Source organism: Ciona robusta, chromosome 9, assembly GCF_009617815.1.
Source record: "Ciona robusta chromosome 9, ASM961781v2".
NCBI lineage: Eukaryota > Metazoa > Chordata > Ascidiacea > Phlebobranchia > Cionidae > Ciona > Ciona robusta.
The window spans coordinates 1,845,093-1,864,224 of NC_143243.1; the positions used below are offsets into that span (position 1 = coordinate 1,845,093).

At 35.7% G+C, this 19,132-nt stretch overlaps 4 protein-coding genes across 5 annotated transcripts; all 4 read right to left on the reverse strand.

Annotated features, from left to right (window-relative positions):
- Positions 1–178: 178 nt before the first annotated feature.
- LOC149730693 (snRNA-activating protein complex subunit 3-like) lies at positions 179–1,824 on the reverse strand. Its single transcript, XM_089884948.1, has one exon. It carries the CDS (start codon positions 1,748–1,750, stop codon positions 563–565), a length of 1,188 nt encoding a protein of 395 aa, XP_089741074.1. The 5' UTR covers positions 1,751–1,824; the 3' UTR covers positions 179–562.
- A 1,648-nt stretch (positions 1,825–3,472) lies between these two features.
- LOC149730694 (acireductone dioxygenase) lies at positions 3,473–7,436 on the reverse strand. 2 transcript variants are annotated; one of them, XM_089884959.1, is made up of 6 exons: positions 7,297–7,436; positions 6,849–6,981; positions 6,346–6,465; positions 5,070–5,167; positions 4,776–4,857; positions 3,473–4,218 (listed from the first exon to the last, which is right to left on the reverse strand). In XM_089884959.1, exons 2-6 carry the CDS (start codon positions 6,963–6,965, stop codon positions 4,090–4,092), a joined length of 546 nt encoding a protein of 181 aa, XP_089741085.1. In that variant the 5' UTR covers positions 6,966–6,981; positions 7,297–7,436; the 3' UTR covers positions 3,473–4,089. The 2 variants fall into 2 exon arrangements, with proteins under 2 accessions (XP_089741085.1, XP_089741084.1); XM_089884958.1 differs by lacking the exon at positions 7,297–7,436 and having other exon boundaries at positions 6,849–7,100.
- On the reverse strand, positions 7,299–11,021 carry LOC149730695 (cilia- and flagella-associated protein 77-like). Its single transcript, XM_089884953.1, has 5 exons — positions 10,843–11,021; positions 9,169–9,381; positions 8,577–8,798; positions 8,204–8,308; positions 7,299–7,865 (listed from the first exon to the last, which is right to left on the reverse strand). The coding sequence occupies exons 1-5, from the start codon at positions 10,903–10,905 to the stop codon at positions 7,737–7,739; spliced, it is 732 nt and encodes a 243-aa protein (XP_089741079.1). The 5' UTR covers positions 10,906–11,021; the 3' UTR covers positions 7,299–7,736.
- Positions 11,022–11,921: 900 nt separating this feature from the next.
- On the reverse strand, positions 11,922–18,591 carry LOC149730696 (solute carrier family 2, facilitated glucose transporter member 8-like). The gene is made up of 9 exons (XM_089884947.1): positions 18,332–18,591; positions 16,945–17,104; positions 16,496–16,702; positions 16,095–16,242; positions 15,394–15,569; positions 13,937–14,087; positions 13,484–13,732; positions 12,817–13,007; positions 11,922–12,395 (listed from the first exon to the last, which is right to left on the reverse strand). Exons 1-9 carry the CDS (start codon positions 18,448–18,450, stop codon positions 12,195–12,197), a joined length of 1,602 nt encoding a protein of 533 aa, XP_089741073.1. The 5' UTR covers positions 18,451–18,591; the 3' UTR covers positions 11,922–12,194.
- Positions 18,592–19,132: the final 541 nt, after the last annotated feature.

Here is a 19,132-nt window from a genome sequence, read left to right on the forward strand (position 1 = left end):
GGACACGATGCGTCAAGCAACCCCTTTTGCCAAGTTAGATAAACAGTATTATTATTTATTGCATTTTAATGTTGTAAACAAAACAGCTACACAGTCAAGTCTGAAATTATAAGTACACTACGATATAGACACTGCAGTTACGATTTTTCTTTGACGGAATCAATAATTTTACAACGCGTATTATCAGCTGTTTATTTGGCGGGAAAACGGCACCACGTGACTTATAGAAACAAAATAAATTTTAACATGATGCATTTATTTCACACGTTCACTTTTTAAACGATTTTGCAGTTATTTCTTTACTATTTACCAACCTATGAACATTGTTAAATAAACAGAATGACTTTAATAATTAATTACCAGCCTTTAAGTGTAAATACACAATAAACACAGTCATATGTGTAATGTTTTTTTCACCATACAAATTTGATTGACTTTGCCCAACTGAAACATAAATTGACACAACATAATTTAAATAATGAGATGCAAAACCATGAAATATCATCCTTTCTCTGTTTGTGAGTGAGCCACTAAGGCCAGTTATGCCAGCAAATATGGGGTTTTAGGACAGACTGTAATAATCAAGAGAAGCAGGACTAATATAAGGGAAGACAGTGAAGTTTCCAAGCTTGTTTCCCTTTTTGTCAAAGTGCAACAGTTTAAAGCAAGCCTCACAAAAGAAGGATGGGTCAGAATCTGACAAACTGTCATTCCTTGTCACATAAGTAACACTGAAGAAATTACAAACTTTGCAGGACATGGATTTAAACACAGCTCTGGTGACTGCTAGAGGATATGCGCTTCGAGACTTGCAATCATTCTGGTTAAAGATTCGAATATCTTTAAACACCACAACATGCTCGCAGTCTCCCTGGTGTAGAAATCTGTAAGGGCATCCAAGCCGTATTTTCAATTCGTTAAAAGTACAATCCTCCATTTTAGAAATTTGCCAATTTTCCGGTACTCTTGTGGAACCTGGATTGTCGTCAGCCCAGTCTGTTACCACTTTCGCCAAGTTTATATTAGTGGGCGACCGAAAATCATTAAAAAATGTATTTTCAATGTAAAAAAATGATGATGGGCAAATGTCTTTCAGTTTTATGTCTCTAGGGTGGTCAATATTTTCGGTAAAGTCCCCAACAGGTTGCTTGTCCAATACACAGGGTATTTTGTCTCTAAGTTCAGTCAGTTTCTGACTTCCCAGTACCAAAAATTCGACATTGCACTTTTTAAACCGATGTGGGTCTCGTGGAAAACTGACACACACGGTCAATACGATTTCTGGGCCTTTTACAAGGTCATCTGGACCTTTAGCTTCAATACCATTAGCCCTTGCTCGCAAAGCACAATCGAACTCAGAGTGTTTACACTTTAATAGAGCGGTTTCGCGGGCATTGTGTTCATGGCAAATCTTTTTCCAATGTTCCAATGTTACTAGTCCAGTATTCTCGGGAATAATAGCATAATCTTCCCATGTTAGAAGTTCTGATTCACCAGCGCATTTGAGATTTTCCACACCGCAAACTTGCTCTAATTCTTCCAAGGTTTCTTTATCAATATCCATTTCTCTGCAAAAAGCTTCGTCTGTAGAATCTATCGGCGTTGCATTTACTATGTTTTCCGGTAAGATCTTTTCGCAATCATGTTTAAATTGCTCCACGTGCACGAGAGGGGATATGAACTCGTGTTCTTCAGCATTTTTAAGCCTTCCCCAATATTTCTCGGCTAATGAGATAACATTGTGTGCCATGCTGTACCACTAACGCTAATCGAAGTGTATACTGGATCGCGCTATAATCAACTGTGCACTGACGCGTGACAAAAAAGTTTTTATATGAGCATAAAAGGAAACAAGAGATTACAGATCTAATGAATGAGCATGTTTTAAACTAAGTAGCATAAGATAGTAGAGTCGGGGAAAATGGGACACCTTCTACACATAATATTCAAATAGCCTGATCGTGTTTTGAACAATTAAGAACGGTCTGTGGAAGTCGTGAAGATACGGTTTTATAATTCATTAAATGTTCTTTGTTTACTACCAAATGAAAAGAGAAAACAAAATGAAAAGGTGTCCTATCTACCCCCACCCTGCTATATTAATTAATCTTTTTACTACAACGGTCGACTAGGTTCGATCAAAAACAAATCTGAAGTAACCAACAAAACGGGTTCTAGTCGCCATTGGTGACTGTGGAGCAGTAGGCAGAATGTAATTAAACTTGTATTATAACCAATGTTAATATATGAACCCAAGCCCGCATTTTTTTAAAGAAATTAATATTTCATTTTTTAGCTATTACGTAGCGCTATAACATATTCCAAGCTGGTTCGTGCGAAAATTCTATAAATATGTTTTTATGACAAATATTAATATTCATAAATAAAAAAAATGAAATTTAATTATTTTTTTAATGGGAATGGTATGTTAGTGACCTACATAGATGTATGCGTAAGTTATATTTTCGCAAAAAAAAATTGAAAATTTGATATTTATATGATTCAAGTTATGATCATACTTTTTAATATTTCACACCCAAGCCCCCATTTTTTTGACGAAAAAAATGTTTTATTTTGTAGCTATTACGTAGCGCTATAACATATTCAAAGCTGGTTCGTGCGAAAATTCTATAAATATGTTTTTATGACGAATATTAATATTCATAATTAATATTTTTTGGAATTTTTTGTTTTAGAATCGGTACCGCTGGGGTCTAGTTAGTACAGTGTCCAAATTTTATGTTGGTGGCACCAGTAAAAGGTATCGAAAATGGCCGCTATATTATCTGTATTCTAGGATCACCTTGGTTGTATATTGTAAACTTACACTAGTTAACGTTTGTTTTCATGAATTTTGACAAACCGTAATCACGCAGTAATCAAGTATTGTTAGAAGTAAATATTAATCATATGATGTTGAATTAAAAATAATGTTTCAATTACGATTATTGATAATACGGTATAAGAGTAGTGCATTTAATGCGTCCCCACTTAAATGCTAATAGTTTGATTCAGTCGTGAATCGTTGTGTGAATACAACACGCGTGTCGTCGTTTCCTGCCGAACTGCCAGACAGTGTTTCCGCTATGTAAAGTGCATGAGAAAAGTAATCGTTAATTAATCGCTCATCGTGCGGTTTAAAATCTGAAAATTCAGTCTAAAAATTATAAATATATATTATGATTTGATTTCAAGCAAGAGAATAAAGAATAAATGCTAGAATTGAAATTGAGGTAAGTGCGGAAAAAAGTCGTCCAAAAAACAACAACAACAAGAACAACTGTTCGACGAAAAAGGATCTATATGACCACTAACGTGCTCAAAAAAGAAAAATGACTTGACGTCATACGGTAATTTTCACTAATGCATACAGACTTGTAGATCATGCCTGTCTGAACTTTTTGGCTTATGAAACAGTTTATCGTGGTAGGAATTCATGAAACTATAATGTACTTTTCATCTTGAGCGAATATATAATGATTTATAATTTTATTTTGTCCTTTAATACATTAGTGAAACTATGTACAACATCCCAAATATGACACAAACACAACCAAAGTGTAACATGGTCAAAACAGATTGGAAAAAAAACAAAAATTGAAGATCCCTAAATAAATTTATTTCAGTTGTGGAACTTTGATTATGAACAAAACCAACACACACAGTTAGAACCTAATTTGTTAGTTTGAGAACTTTAACACAATTAAAACCTATCTGTTGGATTAAAACCTAATCTGTTTGTTTGTTTCTAAAGATTAATATTCGGGGATAAAACTTGGTTGACAAAAAAGAAAGTTATAACAGCCTGTAAAACTCAAATAAAAACTTACTAAAATAAAAGCGATAAAATTAAAAAACCAGCATTAACACAAACAGTTGAAACTTAATTTGTTAGGCTTATAATTTCTGAAATAATTAGATTAATATCAGAGAAAGAAACTTGTTAAAACAGTAGAAATGTTAAAAGGCTGACATTACTGCCAATGAAAGTATTGCAGACACTATTAGATTGTTAAAATAAAGGAGATTCTGTTAAACCTTTATGATCACCAGATTTTTTTACAGTAAAACATGTTTCTAAGCACATGTTCAATTTGTAGTAGTTGCAGTGAGGTACTTGGAAACATAATCAAGCCTTTCCTTCATTGAATCAGCTGGTCTGTTATGTGGAGTCCACACAGGAACCCCAATGAATAATCGCAGTGCTTTAATATAATCCTATGACAAAAGAGGTAATGTTTGTGTATATTTATTGATGTTGTATTGGATAATAGTGGATAACCCAGTGATCAGTATTTGGTTGTCCAAATCATCAGCCATACATTAAAAAAAATAAAAAAATCCCCCCAAAAACTAAACACCGAAGAAGTAACATACATAGTAACTCGTACGCTGGCACGAGATGTACAAACACCCTTGTTATAACGACTGACGTTTTCCAGCCATGCAAAGATAAAAAACAAAACTGGATACTACTCCGCAGTGACAGAATACTAGTAAAACTCTTAGTAGTGAGACTTTACAAATATATAAAGTCATTATTAGTTTTACAGTACAATAAGAAAAATGTAGCACAGATAGATTTTGAACAATTTAAAACTTTGACAGTAGACTTTTTTGAGTGTTGTGTATATAGTGATACTTTTATTTCGGTGTTTAAATGCAAGTTTATTAAAACAAGAGGTGTAAAAAATAGGATAGAAAAGTTACATTTTTTACATTCTATGACACAAAAGGCCATACAAGGTTAAATAAAGTAGTAAACTATGAAAAACCTTTTTATCCAAAGTAAATCGATGATAAATACCAGACGGTAACACCAGAAGGTCGCCTTTAACACATTCTATTCGTATCCAACTAAAGATATATAGAAAGGATTATAAAACTAATTATAACATTATATCAAAACAAGACACCTTTAACAAAATTACTTTCATAGCAAACATTGAAATATACTTTACCAATAGAAACGAAAATAAGGTGCCCTAACATTGCATATTTACCAACCAATCACGCAACTATAACCCCAAGTTCAATAACCACAGCTGTTAATATATGATAATACTTGCCGGCCGTCTAAGTCACGAACATCAAAGTAACCCGAACCGTCCAAAATGAATCTGATTTCATCGTCTGTGTGGAGATGTTCTTCAAAAAAAGATTTGATCTGAAATATTCAGACCTTTTTAAATACTAACGCAGGATCTGTTAAGTTTGAAAATTGCTTAGTTGTCATGTGAAGTGTTCAGTTCATACCTTTCTGGCCACAGTTACAGAATTTCAGTATTTACATGTATATAAATAGCATTAATGAGTTAGTTACCTAAACTAAGGATTCATAAGATAGGTTATAAATATATAGTAGGGTGGGGGAAGATGGGACACTTTGTCAGACAAGACCCTTTTTTAATTTTCTTTTTACGGACTCCCATTTAATGATAATCAGGAAAATAAGGTTACAGAATTATTCGACAGTATTATCACTACTATATAAAACGCCCGTCAAAGCTGATTACTGTTTTTAAATATTAAAAAAATATGTAAAATAGAAACAGCATACTTTGAACAGGTAAAAAAATGCAAAATAGTAAGGTGCTATTTTTTAATGCTCGCTAAATCATAGTAAAGCCAATGAATTTTTTTAGTTTGCGTGTGCGAACGATTAAACTAGTTTCATAGCTTCATAAAACAATCTTGAATATTTCCTACAGTTTGATTTTGTCTCATAAAACTAGTTTTAGTTTTGTAAAAAAACACTGAGATATAGGCATGAAGAAAATAGGCAGGGGTCAATATGACTTTAATTTGAGATAAAAACAACAAAAAAATACCGGTTTAACGTTATTTATATGAAGTTTACATGACAAAGAAACTAGCACAGCCTGTTAAACTCGGTAGGTTAACTACAAGTTGCAGAATATTGCTAATGTAAATATATTTCAATTTAGAGTCCCATCTTCCCCCACATTGTAGTTTTGTATGTTTTCATTGCCAAACTTTTAAAGATTTGCTTTTAATTTAGTAATTTAAACCTCAGGGGATATTCAACTATAAGATACTGATATAATAAAAAGATAATATTTTGAATAACTCCTCGTGTGTTTTATTATATTTTATTAAATTGTTGTCCATTAATAAAGGAATGATAGTACTAATTCGTGGTATTACCCAAAAACCGTCATCTATTTTGATTTTGGAAATATTTGGCAATATGTGCTTAAGTGTCCTATCTTCCCCCACCCTACTATACCTATTCTTGAGCAATAGAAGGTCACTTTATAGGCTAGCATGCAATAGTGGAAACATAAGCCTTTCTACTTATTGGATACATTCACACATATTCACCTTGGCATCGAAATCCGGCAGAGTTGCTCTGCTCACACTTATTGTATCACTATACGAGTATCCTCTATTATTTTTTAACTTGAGATAATCATCATTTTGTTCAAATGTGTCTGCATCAAACTAGAAACAATAGTAATTAAGTAAAATAGAAATTAATGTAAATAAGCAAAGACTAAAAAAAACAAATTGGGAAGTTTAACTTCACATGAGACTATTAATAATAACGTTGGTCAACTGTACTAGATTACGCACCTTGTCTATTAACGATAGACTAGCATCTAGCACCCAGCTTAATGAAGTTAAATGACTCGTTTATTGACAACCCAACGATAAGTTATTGATACAATAAAGTCTAAACACATTAGTTAATACAATGTTTGGAATATCTTTGAGGGAAATAAAAAATATTAGTCTATTATTTTCCACTTACCCTACTGACCCATATTTCTTTTAAAAACATGGGTAAATACCTAAAAGGCAGATATTTAAACAAGGAAAATTACCTTAAAATACTCAACGCCAACTTGTGCCAGCTGCTCTAAGGATACAGACTCATTACTGTACAAAGCATCGCGAGGGTCGTCTGTTTCTTCTTGCAAAATACGCCACGCTCTTACCATTGTTGATCGTTGATGCCTAAAATTCTGGTAATATATGACACACAAATACCGAAAACCTATTATAAATACGTATTTTACTTAGCTATTAAATTGCCACCGAAATACTTGCATCAACGCAACTATATTTGCATGCGCACGCAAAGGTTCTGTCCAACTAAATTCTGCAGTACGGTGACGTAGCATTGCTGTTTGTTTCGGGAAAAACTTAGCCATTTAAATACCAACAATTTTTCTCAGCCTTTGCGTTTTGCGGAAAAGTTGAAATAATTTAACTGTAATAATTCAACTCACAAGAACATGATTCAACTAACAAGGAAATAATTCAACTTACACTTAATGTCTAAATGTCACTGTTGAATCATAGTTTCCTTTCTTGCAAATACCTCGGCCAATACCAACGAGACACATGGCGTATTAAATACATTGATAAGCCATGCGTGACATAACGACTATGTTCGAGGCTCGAGCTAGTACAAGTAAATGGGTGCGTTTCGTTGTGTAGGCTATAACTCTATACTCATATGCATGACTTAAAAAATTGTTTTGCAATATGTTACTTTTACATACAAATGGTAAAACAGACGTATCATTTATGGCACTAGGATTTCATGCTCAGTACAAAAAAAATCTAAGAAAACATGAGAAACATGCAAGTAAAGTGCTGCACAAAATGCACCCAAAAAGCATTGGATACGTACTTTTTTGGTTCTACATAGACAAATATATGTTTTATTTATAATTTCACATTGGCTTGAGGGAAAAGAAACTTATTTAACACTTGGCTGCCTCGTATATGCCATGACCGAAAACACCGGTGCGTGAAGTTGCATCTGTTTGGTGATGTTTAAAAGCTTGCAATCGCTTTTCGGGGGCTCTGAATGTTTCAAGGTGCGCTGCAGTCTGTGGAAACATTACAAAAATATATTACGAAGTGTCTGAAACAAAACACCTGTTTTTAAGGACTGTTGAGGATAAAATATGTCACATTTATTTTTCTAGGGTATAAGTTGGAAATTGTACATCATAAATCATTCAACCTGTTTAACAGGTATGGTAAAACAACTTTATTAGTATATTCACACACCATGATAAAAGTAACTTTATTCCATGGGAAATTTAATACAATCATCTTATTGACACAATACTATGTATTTTAAATTATATAGTGTAGACGGTTAAGTTGTCTATACATTTTAATACATCCATAGCATCATATAGCATACAATAGTTTTACAAACCTTATTGAACTTAGGCATCTGCCACAATGGTGGGTCTTCCACTTGCGGTTGGTATTTTCTTAGCAAGGATGCTCTTGTCTCGTATATTTTCCCATCAAGTTTTTTCTGGGATATTAAGTGTCAACAAAAACGAAGTGACTACATAGATATAAAAGTAACAAAAGCAATAGATAATATAAACTTCATTTTTCAAATGAGTAAACATTGTTCAATAGCATTTTAGTTTTAGCTGGTACTATTAATATGAATGGGCACATAGCATTTGCTACTTATAACCTTACATATAAAACACATATAAAAAAAGATAAAAGACAAAGAAACATCAGAAGTTGTTTTGTTGCTAGAACAGCAGTTGCTCAATAATAGACTTTACCTGCTGGACAGTTCTAGCTCGTTTCGCTAACTCTGCTTCTCTTCGAGTGGCAAGCCACTTATCCTGGTACTTGTGCTCTAAAAGGTCAAATACAGGGGTCGAAGGTCGTGTGCTGATGCCAAAGGTCATGTCTGGAGGAATTCGTCGGGTGAGGATCTTCATTTTGTCTTCTTCGGTAACTCTTCTTCTTACATCATTAGTGGCCCGATATTGCGCTTGTTCCTGTTAAGATATTGTTTACACTTTACAGTACAGGCATCATGTTTTTTCGTTCTTCAAACTACCTGAGGTGACAATGTTAAAAAAACGTTAACACTCATAGCCATCAAACATGAGGAACTTTCTGCCATAATGCAGCTAATACAATATACTTGGCTCTAATTAAAGGCAAATAACCATTAAGCCCACGATCCTTCCGTTACCACACAATCTAGCATGTAATATAATTCTACTGGTTGTTAAAATGAGAAAAAAATTCAATAGAAAATCCGCTTTTAAGTTTTGTATAAGCACTGAAAACACTGCTTACTCATTTCAGTTTTCAGTTAGCCTGGACCAAGCATAAGAGTAAATGAATAAAAACAAACAATACCTTAGCTGACACCAGACCTGATGTTACCGCTCCTTTGTTCAGAGCGATAAAATCTCGCTGAAGAGGTTTTTCCCGCCTTTTGTGGATCGGAATTGGTTCCCTGGTGATCATCGCTTCTGCAGCACCACCATCCAGTGTGAGGTTTGGTCTCCCATAGATAAACTTGTCGCTCGGCAGTGAAAAACATCTTTTAAGAGGTCGACCTAGTTCTGACTGATGTAGGATAAATATTAATTAAAAAGAACTATTTTTAATTGTATAAGTGTTTCTTTGGAGAAAACATTTAACAGCAAACATTGATGTCTAGCCATACGGCAGACAAAACTCTATTACTTTGAGATTATAAAACAAACCATTGCCAGAAAAACTTGCTTGCACTGATAATATACCTGGTGCAACAACATATACGTATAATGTATTAGTTCATAAATCACTTGTTTCCAAAACACTTTTTTTTTCTTATCAGGTAATAAAAATAACACATGGAGCTATACAAAGAAGACGGAAAAATGTTTCCGCTAGGAGGCGATGACAAATTCTTTTCTCTATTTTATGGGGAGCAGTTAGTTTCACGGTTTATACACATAAGATATAAACCCTAACCCCCAACCCCTAACACTAACCCCTAACCCCTAACCCCTAACCCTAACCCCCAACTCCTAACCCCAAACTCGTCAAACAAAAAAAACTTAAAAAAAATATAAAAAAAGTATTCCACTGTGCGGGACTCGAACCCGGTAAAAATGAAACAAAGAGAGTTTACGACCGCACGGAAACCGCTACACCACAGACTCGACGACAGTAAACACTACGAAAGAGCGTATATAACCGACCTAATGTGGGAAATATGTTCTTACTAGTGTTTTATGGGGTCCCTCTAAAATGTCAGTGTGCGCAGTGTGCGCAGTGTGCCGCAGTGTGCGCAGTGTGTCGCAGTGTGCGCAGTGTGCCGCAGTGTGCGCAGTGTGCGCAGTGTGCGCAGTGTGCCGCAGTGTGCCGCAGTGTACCGCAGTGTACCGCAGTGTACCGCAGTGTACCGCAGTGTGCGCAGTGTATCACGACTGTACAGTTATCAACATACTACGGTGAGCCCAAACTAGTTTTCTGTTAACGTTTAGGTTACACTTCAGAAACACTGCGGCACACTGCACTGCGCACACTGCGGCACACTGCGCTCACTGCGCCCACTGCGGACACTGCGGCACACTGCGCACACTGCGGCACACTGCGACACACTGCGCACACTGCGGCACACTGCGACACACTGCGCACACTGCGGCACACTGCGACACACTGCGGCAAACTGCGGCACACTGCGCACATTGCGGCACACTGCGCACACTGCAGCACACTGCGCACACTGACAATTTAGAGGTACCGTATATTATGTATTTAGAAATGTATTTTTATTATTTAATTAATTTGTTTTACACTTATTAACACTTTGTAGTGCTGTTTTGTTCGTTTTTCCGTATTTTTTAATTTAAATAATTACCGCCTCTAGCGGAAAATTTTTTCCGTCTTCTTTGTATAGTCCCATGTAAAAATAACTAACTAATATTAACTTAAATGAAAATACTATAACGGCATTGCCTATGGCAATGGATTATAAAGGGTAACATAATACAAATCGCCTAGTTTAGTTAAAACAGTTACACATCTGGCAAATATTACCTTCATAAGCAAAGGGTTATCGTTCATACTGTCACGGTAAACTCCAAGTCGACAATCCTCCATTATAATCCTTGGCTTTTCTCAGTTTTATCCAAGAACACCAAATGACAGCTTTCTGCGGCTTAACGGATTAAAAATATTTATTATATCTGGTGCAAGGAGATAGAAAATGTGTCAAAATGGTTAATGTTAGTTTATTTTTGCGCTAAGTAAAGACACGAAACTTTTCGCTTTTCTGTTGTCACTGGTTGCTATGGAAATGACGTCATAACATTTAACAATAGAAATAGTACTTTATTTAAAATTTGAATTGCAGTAAAAAATATTTTTAATTCACTTTCTTTGATTACAAATGCTGAATTTTCCATTATTAAACTTTAAAGTTTGTTTAAACTTTTCGATTCTGCTATTTGTATGCTCTTTCATTGCAACGATTTTGGTGAATTATAAAGTCGGGGGCGTTTGTTGTCGATATTAGCCATCAACTAACTCAAGTTTTGTATCCTCTTGCTCAGAGTGCTCTTGCTGCTACTTTCAGAAATAGGCGTAGGTTCCGAGTTTTGAACAAGAACAACGCTGCACGTTAATGCAGCAACGCTATATTTATCCTTGTGTAATTAAGCAACTTAAAGATTGTAAAGGTATAGGGCGCACCCGAGTTCGTATATAAAAATGTTAAATACGGACTACGGGGCGCACATTATATCGCTGCCAAAACATTAGAAACCAATCAGTTTGACCAAAGTCGTCTAACCATATTATAATGAAGTATCATATCACGTGTCGCTTCAGTATACTGTACAGTAGGGTGGGGGAAGATGGGAAACCTGTTCATTCTATTATTCCGTCCCAATTTTGGTAAGAAAGAATATTCAAATGTTTATAAAACCGTGTTCACGACTCCCATGGACCGTTGTTAAATGTTTTAAACATGATCCGGATATCTGGATATTATAAGCTAAAGGTTTCTTATCTTACCCACTGTATACTATATGATTTAATGCCGGTTAACAGACCAGTGTTCTATCTTCGATTCTATACGACGCAAGAAGAGTTCTGTGGGATTTCCAAGACCACGGTTTCTGGCGAAGTTTTTCAGTTTTGTATTGGTACATGACAATTCAATTACATTGTATACACAGTGTATAATGCTATGAATATCTAGCGCAGACTGATGCTTTGGTAATTTCAAAGCTTAAAAAGAAAGAAGAAATTTCCTAAAACATAAAAAATATCAATTGTTTATTTCAAAAGCATTGTTTTCAGTGCATAGGTGTAATGCCTTCGTTTGATCTCAGTCAAAATAAATCACTTTTTGCCATAAAAATATAAAATTATTTAGAAAAAATGTTTCACACAGTTGTTAAGGAAGTGCTTTCGTCATCTTTTGAATTTTGTTTCCTGGCAACAACTTCATGACGTCGATCGAACAAATGCCCCAACTCGTCACGTGACCGACCCATAGTCTCAGGCAAACACCACCAGCAGAAAACAACATACGTCGCTGAGAGTCCGGACAGAAGCCAAAACACTCCGTATATGTGAATTAGATCCTATAAACAAACATATAGTTTAGTTCATTAAGTCAAGTCACGCCTTTATAGAATATTTTGTACTTTTTATTCATAAGCGTGTTGATAATGACTGATGTTGTTTTACCATTACTTTCCTCTTTTTTTGCAAGCACAGTTATTTATTTAAAATATATATATATATTTATTTTTAAAAAAATATTGACATCCACTGACATTGACATAACAGGTCAGTGTCTTATTGCTCAAAAGACGCACACGGCTACAGAGGCATCTCATAAACATCAAACCCTTTAGTTATGTGGGCTCTCGTAACAACCAAGCCAGCACGACAAATCACAAACTTATTATTAACGCGCTTTGTACAATCCATACTTATTATAATCTCGGTCCCCAATTCTTATGCTGGTCTCCCATAACACCTGGCTGCATTTTAACTTACCACGAAAGAAGGAAAGCATTTAACGACTAAGAAACACATTAACCAGTTGGTGGCGCTCACGATCCCACCACCAACCCCTCGTGTTTTTAGCGGCATCAGTTCGGCCAGAACTACAAATGGTATAGGTCCCAATCCAAAGGCAAAGAACACGATGAATAGAAGGGCGCTTACAAGAGTTAACCAAGCTGCAACTGCAATTGAGGATATTACTTGTTGCAATAACATACATCTGGAAGATAACATTAACCTATATTGAACTAAAACATGTTTTTTTCTTCAGAAAACCTAACACACCATCTTTAAGATACCGATATCTCTTTTAACCTGAATGTTTGAGATGAACGTAATTCACAGGTAAAATTATGATATAGTAGGGGGGTGGAGATTGACATCTTTTTATTCTATTTTCTCGTCCAATTTAGTAGTAAACAAAGAAAATGCAAAACATTATAAAACCGCATCCTCACGACTCCCATAGACCGTTGTTAAGTGTTTAAAACACAATCCAGATACTTGTATATTATGAGCTAAAGATGTCCCATTTTCCCCACCGTACTATACTATCTTTCCAAACTATTAGCAACTACAGTGAACTATTGGTGTGGAACAACTATTGTGGATACATATCGTTAAAATGTGTGCTACAATGAATTAATATCTTTCAAACCTGGAGGGTGGCTCGTAACCTCATGGATGGCCGATCCGCTAGCATTGTAACTGGTAATATTATCTCGAAGTGTGGCGAATAAGTCCTTTTCCATCTTCATGAAACAAATTCCCATGGCTGCGTTACATAATGTGGCCCCTATGCCAGATATAAACGCCAGTTTCCTTCGTCCCAGCCTATCCATTAAAGCGAGTGGGACAAACAAAGCAAAAACTTGAATACCACTGACTAGAAGCGAAGGGACACTTTCTGTTGAGAAAAATTTCACAATATAAAGAATAATATAAAGTAGTTTGCGTTGCGGATAAATATATATACGATAATACGTATGAATGAAAAAGTGTCGATGTTAAACCGAATGTCTATTCATATGTACTATAACTCCCAACAGCTGGTGAAAACGCAGCATTTCATAAACATAAACATATAGGTATAAGTTTGAATTAAACTTACCGTTTTGAAAGTTTGCCATTCGAAATAGTGAATGCGCATAAAAGATGATCACGTTAACCCCGCTTAAATGTTGAAAGACGTTGAGGAAAATTAAAATCAACAATGGTTTACAGAAGCTTGGCTCAAGTGCGTCCCGTAAGTGCATGCCTGTCTGTTTAAAGTGGATAAGTAATGGTAATACGCTAACCAGGACTGGGTTTCGAAGACCAGAGCCTGAATAATGATAAGGTAAATCGAATAACAAAGCAAACAATGTTAAAATGGGATTTAAAGGAAGAACTTATTTGTTCTTGCGTAGCAGGTCTACGACAGTGGTTATACTCCGGTTGCTCTATTTTTATAAAAGTCGAAACACACAGCCAAAACATTCCCATAGTCGAGTTGCTAAAGCTATTGTAGTGTGGGAATAAGTATACGTGTTGCCACTCCTGTTCGCATAGTCAGAAATTCCGGTAACTTTGCTGAATCAGCTAAGTATGAGAAGCGTATAGGCATACACGCTGACACAGATTTGTTTGACATGCGCGACGTTTACAGCTGTTGCTACATGGTCTGGAATATTCTAAATAATTAATTGAACAAAGATATTTAGTAACGTGCCTGTTGGAAAATATGACTTGAATTAAACATGTTATGTCTGGGAATTCGCATGTTTAATAAAACGGTTTAAGACAATGCACGCGAGTCCCCAATCAATCGTAAATATTGGTGTATAGTACTCTTAAGAGTAAAATAGGACACTTTATCACATAATATCTAAATATCCTGACAGTGTTTTAAACATTTAACAACGGTCTATGGGAGTCGGTAGGATACGGTTATTATGATTCTATGAATGTTATTTGTTTACTACCAAATGTAGCGAGCAAATAAAAGGAAAATATCGACCCCCGGCCTACTTATATCAATTCATTTTTATCGTTACTTAATTTAACTGGTGTGATGAAGCAACAATATAATTTAATCATGCAATGTTAGGAACATTAAGTTACTTTATACACCTCTGCTGGATCTTATAAGTATGAAACGTATTGTTTAAACATTATATGTGCCTTGCCCAAAGGACATTCGCATCAGGCATATCATTTACTAGCAATATAAAATAAGTCAAGTCACGGCAGCTTATCAAATCACTCAAGTTCCAATTCAGAATTCACTAATAGCTATAACTGCCAAGTCAGCCAAAAGTAAAGTCTGCTTATCAACACATTGTAATTGCCTTGGCAACTAGACTATATGGACATGGGAACCATGCAACCATGTAAAAGTCATTCAAGTTCCGATCCACGAGGAAATAAATGGAAAACCAACCGAAATTATATTTACTTATCAACACAAAAGGTTCATAACCCCGACTGTTGACATACGTCTTATAAACCATTAAAATACCTAACCAACACCTGATGTTAAACCTAACAAAATGCGCACAAATAATGTTTTAACAAGCCATATTTTACCTCATGATGCAAAATACTTTCAGCAATCGTATCCACTTCGTTAGATATTTCCTTCCTACTTTTTCTTCTCCCTTGTAGAAATCTTAAACTTTTTCTTGCCCTTTCCCGCCGCCCCTTCTTCACCAGCCAACTCGGTGATTCAGGAATCCAAAGACAAAGAAGAAATGAAGTAGAGGCTAAAATATTTTTTTAATAAACTATTTGAATAAAACAATCAAGGTGAAGTTGTTCTTAAAGAGTGATATAGTCGGAGATATATTTCAGACGGAACCCAACGCCATTTCATTACCCCCAACCTCAGCATTTTAAAACCAATACTGCAATTTGGTTGTATAGTAGGGTGGGGGAAGATGGGACATCTTTTCATTTCATTTTCTCGTTCCAATCGGTAGTAAACAAAGAACATTCAAAGAATTATAAAACCGTATATTCTCACGACTCCCATAGATCATTGTTAAACGTTTAAAACACGATCAGGTTATTTGGATATTATGTGCTAAAGGTGTCCTGTCTTTCCCCATCCTACTATAAAATAAATCAAAATTTAATTGTACACGTTGTTTAAACTTAACCCAAAATATCATGTGCATATATACTACAGACAGCAGTTCAGAATCGCTCCATACAAATAAACTAATAGCTCGCAGTTTTACGTCCCTCACATACAATGTTTTACGTCCCTCACATACAATTTACCTTACCTAATATAACTCCAATATAAGACAGACTTCGCCATCTAAAATGAAAACCAAGGGCATACGGCACCAGTATCCCGACCGCAAGGATCAAGTTAAATAAAGTCCCCATGCTCCCACGGATGATAGAAGGTCCAATTTCGACAAGATAGACCTATAAAGAACAAATGTGAAAATGAAAAATATAACTTCATTTATCCCCACGTACCGGGAAAACAGCCGTTATACAGGGGTGTTCTGTTTCAGACACCTCGTGCCCGCTTACGAGTTAGTACATATGTACTTTGTAGGTGATTGACAAGCCTCGAATCCCTAAACTATGAGCTAACGTGATGTATAGCATGCCGTATTAAAAACATGACATATATTGACTAACGTAATAATATTAAGTAATGCATAAAACAAACCGGTATAACAGTGAAAGAAGCGCCCATTGCAAACCCAGTAAGACAACGACCGATAAACAAAGGAAGACAAGAACCAGCCACACTGAGTGATACCCAGCCACTAGTATATATTAGAAGCTGGAGGAGAATTGAAAGTTTTCGTCCAAACTTGTCCATGAACAAACCACACGCCATGCTGCCAGCAATTGCGAATAGCACCAACAAACTCTGTATTGAAATATGGGTTGATTCTGGGAGTGATAGTGGTTGTAATTGTAAAAAAAGTTCGCACTACATGTCTTTTTTATACAACCGACACACATGGTATATTCATATACATTTCATGCTCACTGTTATAATATGTGTACCTTATTATACAACAGACACACAGCTCATGCTCGCTGTAGATATATTACATGGGTGTCATCTTATACAACATACAGATACACACAGCACGGTGTGTTTATTACCCCAAACCATGTCGTTTGTTCCGTCGTTAACTTTAACTGTGTCTCGTACACCTCGAAGTCACGAGTGGCAGGAGAACTAAACCCGATTGCGTAACCGATGTTTAATGAAGGAAGAGTGGCACAAAATATTACGAGCGATTCTGTGACGTAACCGCCGAACCTGAAAGTATAGCTTTGTTATAATAATGTTTCTATGTTTCAACATATTCTGTAGCACAGTGGTTAGCACCCTTGTTATATAACGACAGTCGTTGCCCCGCTACACGAGGGTAAATGAGTCACATCCATTCATTCATAGTTTACAACTGTGTGGTTTGGTTTGATACTCATTACATCATCTGTTGTTTGGGATAAATCCGCTGGTGAAGCGAAATATATCGTCTCGTAACATCAATATACGAATCTTTTAATGATGGTAAGCGTAGTTTATTATAGGTTTTGACATCGAATGCAATCTGGGATGAATGGATTTGCTGTGAATAATCTCATTATTGCAATGAATCGGTTTTAAACTGTCTTGTCGCTGTAATCCTTGTAGGACGTATAGGTAAACCCAAAGTTAGTATAGACTATACTAACTTTGGGTAAACCTGCAGAACAAAGGCTCGGTCATCGCGTGTTAATCTTCGAGACCGTTCAAGCGTAGTCGTCGATATATACGAATAATTAAGCATCCAAATAAACCGCATAAAGGGTGGTTTGATGTCTGTGCATGTAGAACAATTGACGAATCATATTCCCAGCACGATAACAACAATGCAACGGAAGCACCCATGTGAGGGTGATGGATGTGTGTTTTCTACCTAACGAATGGATAGAGCTTATGTACCTTGGCGTGACGGGCAACCACAGACATTATAAATTGTAGATGTTCGGTTTTATACACTTTGTCCACGCTAACGAGTTAACCACATGTGTAACTTAAATTTTTATAAGGATATTTATACAGATTAACAAATGTTTTAACTGAATTCAACACAAGATGGCAGTTATTCTGTTTACTAAATATTGAAATAAAATATATCTCCTTACATACTGTAATCTTGTAGTGTATGAGGTTGTCATACACTACAAGACCACAGTATGTAAGGAGAAAGACAAAGCCGTCGGCGGAGACAGCCATTCAATACCAGCCAACACAAAGGCCCTTCGAGACGAAAAGGAAATAGGAAACGCGCATTTGTTAATCTATGCCCGCAGATTTGTGTTTAATAAGGCGTATAGCATAATGTAACAGCCACATAAACCAATATGTATAACGTAACTTCCCTGTATTACTGGAAACGCAAATGAAATAGGAAACGCGTATTTGTTAATTGGTGCAGTCACTGTTTAATCGTGGAAAGCATTATGTAACAGCCACATATACCAATATGTATAACGTTACCTGGCTTTATTACTAACAAATTGATTGTTATGGCTTCCATCTTTGTGTAGCATTTTTGTTCCATTGCAGCATTCACTATCAGCTTGATCGGCTTCGGTTGTTTCTTCTTTATTATCCATGTCCTTAAAGTTTGTTAAAACTTGCAATGAAACTAAGTAGAGCTAGACTCTCCACATTCCTAAACCTACAAACTTCCTAAACCTATACAGACTCCTACACGCTGGTAGCCTATACAGCGGGACAAGCTTCCACTTCTGCGCTTACGGTCGATTAAATGGGAAAAAGGCAACGTATTCTCGCCTGACCGCATTAACCGTACATTTCCACACACTGCTACCATTAGTTATCAAAGCCGAGATTTAACGTTAACAGCTGTTGCGGTCAACATTATGCGAGGTTACGTATATATTTTGGTGCGGTGTAAACATAATATTCAGCTGCTGTGCTACCGGGCAAATTGTGATGTATAAATTGGCTATCCGGTATAAATACGTTTATTTTTGTACAAACGTAACGTTTTGACCTCATTGAAGTCTTTATATTTCTACACTTGCATATGGTGTTTAATTTAAAACATTTCGTCGTAACTTTTACTTTAAAGAGAAATTGCGTCAAAATAACTGTTTGTAATACGCTGTCGGGTTTACGTATGTTTAATAGGATGGGGGAAGACGAGACACCTTTGGCACATAATATCCAACTATTATTATCGTGTTTTAAACCGTAAACGGTCTATGGGAGTCAGGAAGGCACGGTTTTATAATTCTTTAAATTTGCTTTTATTTTTCGAATGGAATGAGA